This window comes from Siniperca chuatsi, linkage group LG22, assembly GCF_020085105.1.
Source record: "Siniperca chuatsi isolate FFG_IHB_CAS linkage group LG22, ASM2008510v1, whole genome shotgun sequence".
NCBI classification, from domain to species: Eukaryota; Metazoa; Chordata; class Actinopteri; order Centrarchiformes; family Sinipercidae; genus Siniperca; species Siniperca chuatsi.
This window is the reverse complement of record NC_058063.1, coordinates 12,418,663-12,426,226: the sequence shown is the minus strand read 5'-3', so window position 1 is coordinate 12,426,226 and position 7,564 is coordinate 12,418,663. Positions and strand designations below refer to the sequence as shown.

The following is a 7,564-nucleotide window of genomic DNA, read 5'->3' as shown; positions in this document are numbered from 1 at the left end:
CTAGTGGTTGTTGGAGCAAGTGTTGTTGTTGCTGTAGTTGTCGTTGTTGGAGCAGGTGTAGTTGTTGTTGACACACTTGTTGTTGTTGGAGCAGGTGTTGTTGTTGCTGTAGTTGTCGATGTTGGAGCAGGTGTCGTTGTTGCAGCAGTCGTTGTTGTTGGAGCAGGTGTTGTTGTTGCAGCAGCAGCGTCGTTGTTGTTGGAGCAGGTGTAGTTGTTGCTGTCGTTGTCGTTGTCAGAGCAGAAGTAGTTGTTGCTGCTGTCGTTGTTGCAGCTGTCGTTGTTGTTGGAGCAGTCGTTGTTGTTGGAGCAGGTGTTGTTGTTGCTGTAGTTGTCGTTGTTGGAGCAGGTGTAGTTGTTGCTGCTGTCGTTGTTGTCGGAGCAGGTGTTGTTGTTGATGAAGTTGTTGTTGTTGAAGCCGGTGTAGTTGTAGCTGCTGTCGATGTTGTCGGAGAAGGTGTAGTTGTTGATGCAGTTGTTGTTGTTGGACCAGGTGTAGATGTTGTTGCTGCTGTTGTTGTTGGACCAGGTGTTGTTGTTGCCGCAGTCGTGGTTGTTGGAGCAGGTGTTGTTGTTGCTGTCGTTGTCGTTGTCTGAGCAGGTGTCGTTGTTGCAGCAGTCGTTGTTGTTGGAGCAGGTGTTGTTGTTACTGCAGTTCTCGTTGTTGGAGCAGGTGTAGTTGTTGCAGCAGTCGTTGTTGTTGTAGCAGGTGTTGTTGTTGCCACGGTCTTGGTTGTTGGAACAGGTGTTGTTGTTGCTGTAGTTGTCGTTGTTGGAGCAGGTGTCGTTGATGCAGCAGTCGTTGTTGTTGGAGCAGGTGTTGTTGTTGCTGTAGTTGTCGATGTTGGAGCAGGTGTCGTTGTTGCAGCAGTCGTTGTTGTTGGAGCAGGTGTTGTTGTTGCAGCAGTTGTCGTTGTTGTTGGAGCAGGTGTAGTTGTTGCTGTCGTTGTCGTTGTCAGAGCAGAAGTAGTTGTTGCTGCTGTCGTTGTTGCAGCTGTCGTTGTTGTTGGAGCAGTCGTTGTTGTTGGAGCAGGTGTTGTTGTTGCTGTAGTTGTGGTTGTTGGAGCAGGTGTAGTTGTTGCTGCTGTCGTTGTTGTCGGAGCAGGTGTTGTTGTTGATGAAGTTGTTGTTGTTGAAGCAGGTGTAGTTGTAGCTGCTGTCGATGTTGTCGGAGAAGGTGTAGTTGTTGATGCAGTTGTTGTTGTTGGACCAGGTGTAGATGTTGTTGCTGCTGTTGTTGTTGGACCAGGTGTTGTTGTTGCCGCAGTCGTGGTTGTTGGAGCAGGTGTTGTTGTTGCTGTCGTTGTCGTTGTCTGAGCAGGTGTCGTTGTTGCAGCAGTCGTTGTTGTTGGAGCAGGTGTTGTTGTTACTGCAGTTCTCGTTGTTGGAGCAGGTGTAGTTGTTGCAGCAGTCGTTGTTGTTGTAGCAGGTGTTGTTGTTGCCACGGTCGTGGTCTTTGGAACAGGTGTTGTTGTTGCTGTAGTTGTCGTTGTTGGAGCAGGTGTCGTTGATGCAGCAGTCGTTGTTGTTGGAGCAGGTGTAGTTGTTGCTGCTGTCGTTGTTGTCGGAGCAGGTGTTGTTGTTGATGAAGTTGTTGTTGCTGAAGCAGGTGTAGTTGTAGCTGCTGTCGTTGTTGTCGGAGAAGGTGTAGTTGTTGCTGCAGTTGTTGTTGTTGGAGCAGGTGTAGATGTTGTTGCTGCTGTTGTTGTTGGACCAGGTGTTGTTGTTGCCGCAGTCGTGGTTGTTGGAGCAGGTGTTGTTGTTGCTGTCGTTGTCGTTGTCTGAGCAGGTGTCGTTGTTGCAGCAGTCGTTGTTGTTGGAGCAGGTGTTGTTGTTACTGCAGTTCTCGTTGTTGGAGCAGGTGTAGTTGTTGCAGCAGTTGTTGTTGTTGTAGCAGGTGTTGTTGTTGCCACGGTCGTGGTCTTTGGAACAGGTGTTGTTGTTGCTGTAGTTGTCGTTGTTGTTGGAGCAGGTGTAGTTGCTGTTGTTGGAGCAGGTGTTGTTGTTGAGGCAGATGTCGTTGTTGGAGCAGGTGTAGTTGTTGCTGCTGTCGTTGTTGTCGGAGCAGGTGTTGTTGTTGATGAAGTTGTTGTTGTTGGAGCAGGTGTAGTTGTTGCTGCTGTCGTTGTTGTCGGAGTTGTCGGAGAAAGGTGTAGTTGTTGCTGTTGTTGTTGTTGTTGGAGCAGGTGTAGATGTTGTTGCTGCTGTTGTTGTTGGACCAGGTGTTGTTGTTGCCGCAGTCGTGGTTGTTGGAGCAGGTGTAGATGTTGTTGCTGTCGTTGTCGTTGTCTGAGCAGGTGTCGTTGTTGCAGCAGTCGTTGTTGTTGGAGCAGGTGTTGTTGTTACTGCAGTTCTCGTTGTTGGAGCAGGTGTAGTTGTTGCAGCAGTCGTTGTTGTTGTAGCAGGTGTTGTTGTTGCCACGGTCGTGGTTGTTGGAGCAGGTGTTGTTGCTGTAGTTGTCGTTGTTGGAGCAGGTGTTGTTGTTGCAGCAGTCGTTGTTGTTGGAGCAGGTGTTGTTATTGCTGTAGTTGTCGTTGTTGGAGCAGGTGTAGTTGTTGTTGCTGTGTTGCTGTCGTTGTTGTCGGAGCAGGTGTTGTTGTTGATGAAGTTGTTGTTGTTGAAGCAGGTGTAGTTGTAGCTGCTGTCGTTGTTGTCGGAGAAGGTGTAGTTGTTGCTGCAGTTGTTGTTGTTGGAGCAGGTGTAGATGTTGTTGCTGCTGCTGTTGTTGTTGGACCAGGTGTTGTTGTTGCGCGCAGTCGTGGTTGTTGGAGCAGGTGTTGTTGTTGCTGCAGTTCTCGTTGTTGGAGCAGGTGTAGTTGTTGCAGCAGTCGTTGTTGTTGTAGCAGTACAAATACATTTGACAGCATTCAAGTCCTGTTCTACATCTATTTGCCACAAAGGCTATTGAATTGAATTAAATACAGGTCTATTATTAATTAATATCAGAGATTTAATTCTGACATTAAACATCAACACAAAGATTTAATAATTAACTAAACATAAAATTGTACATATTAAAGTTTCAAACATGTCAAATAAAAAACATTCAGAATACATATGAATTTACATAATGAATTTGTAAAGATAGAAAAAGGTTGTTTGACATATCATTGATGTCCATATCGATTTGATAAATCATTAGTACTATTGCAGCATGAAGTCATGTCCAACTGATTTATGACACTGAAATCCCTATTGCTAATAAATTGACTCTTGATTAATTCATATTACAAGTAAAAGAACTAGTATTTACAATAGGATTTGACATACATTTAATCAATTTGATCAAATCATATTTGCTAGCTACTGATCTATTAATGAAGTAATCATATTGATTAACATGCTTTAAAAATGTCGTTTGTTGACATCAATATTAATGCTACTAAGCATATTTACCATTGAATAGAAGAGTTTAGTTCAAATAGACAGTTGAATTCATTAATTAAGCATTCTGCAATATGCATGTAAATTAACTAATGCATAGTTTAGACTCATAGAAAATGATGCATTAATAATGACATTAGACAATAAAGTTTATTTGTGGCTCTGTGACAGACTACAATGGACAGATGATCTTCTAGTATTTGACTTGCATGATGTAAGTGCATCAATCATTTATATCAGCTGTTGATCATAGCTGAGTATTTCAACGATAGATGATGATTTAATGCCAGTTAATTGCAATGTAGCAATGAGTAAGATATGTTGGCTGATTAATGCCTTATATTTACATAGTGATGAAGCTGTAATGTTTGCTATTCAGCTATTCAAGCCTTGAATGTTGTGTAAGAGCAGCAAGACTAAGTCACGTTCATCAGTCATGAATAGTGCAACTTATGCTTGCTAGCACTTGATCTATGAGGTGATATACAGAGGATGCAAAGGGACTGATTTTGTGCTTATCCACTTAGAGCCTAATGGAAAGAAAAGAAACATTATTTAACTGAATTTTCAAGCCATGACTTTGAAAGTAGATATTTGAAATACGTAAGCTACAGTCTAGCTAATGAAAGCAATGCTTGATTAGCGTTGACTGACGGACATGATCAAATAGTTGAATAGTGAATGATTGTTTGATATTCATAGTGTCCCTGCATGAATTTGAGATAATTTCACTTGAATCTTAGGTAATTACTTGTATTAGAACATGAATAGCTGTTTGCAGTAAGGAGAATGTTTGGATAGTTAGCTGTTATTTTGTATTAACATTTGTGTCGACAATTACAAGAAAGTTGAATAAGGTACATAGGTTAAGTAGATGTTACTTGATTAGTTTACATAAGTCGCAGTTTTTTAATGTATGACTTTTTGATTAGTTTCAGGCAATTACGTACAAGCGATAAACACTTATTCATATCTTTGATTTTTAAAGTTGTACACATTATCAGAACGTAGTAGTGCATGAACTATTAGCTTTAAAGTTAACTTTTCGTACATTGTGAGTGCAGTTCTATGTTGTCCTTTATGTGACTTACTTAGATTGAATATCTATGAAACTTTTAAGTGTTTGAAAATTACTTGTAATACATTATCATTTACAGTAAATTTGAAGTAGTCTTAACACCTTTAACAAGATTGAACAATGAGTATAAATTGACTTTTGATAGAATATTTATATTTTTTATATGATGTTGAATTTACTAAATACAAAGTTAAAATTGTTGAACAATTCATTGCGAAGCTTAAACACAGGAATGAAATAATAATAGAAATGTATTGCATGTAATTAAAAATATTGTAAAAGTTGGCACTTTAGCCTGAAAAATAAATATTAAGTATTTGATGTACACAGTTATTTATGAACTTGTTATGTTCTACACTGAATGTGATCTAAAACTAGTAGAGAGTGATTCAAGCAGTACTTTAACATGACTGTTTGAACTGAGATTGTCACCATAGTATCTATTACAGTTTTGAGTGGTCACTTGTAGGTGACAGTTAGTGCAGAGTGTAGCAGCAGCATAGTTAGGTGCATAGTTGTAGGCAGCTTGTAACATTGGAAATGGATTCTTGAAAAAAAAGTAATAATCAAGCAAAGTTCTTCTTAAATTACTTGTGATTAAAACTAAGCTTTGGTGAGATGCTGACATTTGGTATAAAATTAGAATTGAGTGAGATTGTAGTCACTTAGTCAATTGTTAAGTTCTGACGTACAATTACTCATGTAACATTATGCTGAACTGAACACTGAAACTGATGTATGACTTTCACATGTGCAACATAATTATAAATGTACAGACAAACATCTTTAATTTTTGATGAATACTAAGTTAACTTCTTTGCTTAGCTTAGCAAGTCATAGTTATTAATAACAGACAGTTGATTGCAAGTATTTCAAGTCTACATTGATGAAACATTCAGTTGTTAGATCTGATTGGACTAGATATTACTGTTAGATTCTAGATATATAGTGCACAAGCAAAAACTGTTAACTTAGTGAAGAACTTGTACATGGTGATCACTACTATCATAAGTATTTATGAAGATTGCATCAAACAATCATTGTTGAATATATACCGAACTGTCTAGAATCGAATGTCACATAATCTACAAGTATATGAACATGTATGATTGGTCATGATTGACAAGTCATTACTACCAATTGAAGTACAGACATTCATGAAATTCAAATCAGAACGATTTTAGAAATACGTGTTATCATATGACTGTAGAACATATTCATAAAAATGTATAAGCATGTTCCTCAATAAGATTTGCAATGAATAGGACCTTAGTAATTTAAGAAATATGTTCCAATATTGAAGCACATTTGCTGAGTGTTTTCATGATTTCTGAAATTTTCAACATTCTGTAAACATTTAGCACAGTAGTTTGTCAGTGAAAGTGGTGTTGTTGTTGTTGAGGCAGTTGTCGTTGTCGGAGCAGGTGTAGTTGTTGTTGGAGCAGGTGTTGTTGTTTGTTTGTTGTGGAGCAGGTGTAGTTGTTGCTGCTGTTGTTGTTGTTGGAGCAGGTGTTGTTGTTGTTGCTGTTGTCGTTGTCGGAGCAGGTGTAGTTGTTGCTGATGTTGTTGTTGTTGGAGCAGGTGTAGTTGTTGTTGCTGTCAGGTGTAGTTGCAGTTGTTGTTGGAGCAGGTGTTGTTGGAGTTGTTGTTGTTGCTGTTGTTGTTGTTGGAGCAGGTGTAGTTGTTGTTGCTCTCGTTGTTGTTGGAGCAGGTGTTGTTGTTGCTGCTGTTGTTGTTGTCGGAGCAGGTGTAGTTGTTGTTGCTCTCGTTGATGTTGGAGCAGGTGGTGTTGTTGTTGCTGCTGTTGTTGTCGGAGTAGGTGTAGTTGTTTGTTGAGCTGTTGTTATTGGAGCAGGTGTTGTTGTTGTTGCTGCTGTGTTGTCAGAGCAGGTGTGTTGTTTGCTGTTGTTGTTGTTGGAGCAGGTGTAGTTGTTGTTGCTGTTGTTGTTGTCGGAGCAGGTGTAGTTGTTGCTGCAGTTGTTGTTGTCGGAGCAGGTGTAGTTGTTGCTGCTGTCGTTGTCGGATCAGGTGTAGTTGTTGTAGCAGGTGTTGTTGTTGAGGCAGTTGTCGTTGTCGGAGCAGGTGTAGTTGTTGTTGCAGTTGTTGTTGTCGGAGCAGGTGTTGTTGTTGCTGCTGTTGTCGTTGTCGGAGCAGGTGTAGTTGTTGCTGCTGTTGTTGTTGTCGGAGCAGGTGTTGTTGTTGACGCAGTTGTCGTTGTCGGAGCAGGTGTAGTTGTTGTTGCTCTCGTTGATGTTGGAGCAGGTGCAGGTGTTGTTGTTGCTGTTGTTGTTGTTGTTGTTGTAGTTGTTGTTGTTGTTGGAGCAGCAGGTGTTGTTGTTTGCTGTTGTTGTTGGAGCAGGTGTTGTTGTTGTTGCAGCAGTTGTTGTTGTTGGAGCAGGTGTTGTTGTTTGTGTTGTTGTTGTGCTGTTGTGTTGTTGTCTGAGCAGGTGTAGTTGTTTGAGGTGCAGTTGTTGTTGTTGGAGCAGGTGTTGCTGCTGTTGTTGTTGTTGGAGCAGGTGTGTTGTTGTTGCTGTTGTCGTTGTTGTTGTTGTTGTGTAGTTGTTGATGCTGTTGTTGTTGGAGCAGGTGTAGTTGCTGTTGTTGGAGCAGGTGTTGTTGTTGATGCAGTTGTCGTTGTCGGAGCAGGTGTAGTTGTTGCTGAAGTTGTTGTTGTTGGAGCAGGTGTTGTTGTTGATGCAGTTGTCGTTGTCGGAGCAGGTGTAGTTGTTGTTGTTGTCGTTGTTGGAGCAGGTGTTGTTGTTGAGGCAGTTGTCGTTGTCGGAGCAGGTGTTGTTGTTGCTGCTGTTGTTGTCGGAGCAGGTGTAGTTGTTGCTGCTGTTGTTGTTGTTGAGCAGGTGTAGTTGTTGTTGTTGCAGTTGTTGTTTGAGCAGAGCAGGTGTTGTTGTTGCAGCAGTGTGTTGTTGGAGCAGTTGTTGTTGCAGTTGTGTTGTTTTTGGAGCAGGTGTTGTTGTTGCTGCTGTCGTTGTTGTTGGAGCAGGTGTAGTTGTTGCTGCTGTTGTTGTTGTCAGGTGTAGTGTTGTTGTTGCTGTTGCAGGTGTGTTGTTGGAGTTGGTGTTGTTGTGTTGTTGGAGCAGGTGTTGTT

At 41.0% G+C, this 7,564-nt stretch overlaps 1 protein-coding gene across 1 annotated transcript; it reads right to left on the bottom strand.

The window, feature by feature from the left end:
• Positions 1 to 4,043, bottom strand: LOC122870678 (mucin-2-like). The gene is made up of 3 exons (XM_044185041.1): positions 4,038 to 4,043; positions 1,014 to 1,921; positions 1 to 31 (listed from the first exon to the last, which is right to left on the bottom strand). The coding sequence occupies exons 1-3, from the start codon at positions 4,041 to 4,043 to the stop codon at positions 1 to 3; spliced, it is 945 nt and encodes a 314-aa protein (XP_044040976.1).
• Between the last annotated feature and the right edge of the window lie 3,521 nt (positions 4,044 to 7,564).

Bases quoted from the DNA above. Each gene is read 5' to 3' on its own strand.
- LOC122870678 (XM_044185041.1), bottom strand. The intron at 32-1,013 runs TGCTCCAACAAC...CGACAACTACAG, and splicing joins CCTGCTCCAACAACAACGAC to CAACAACAACACTTGCTCCA.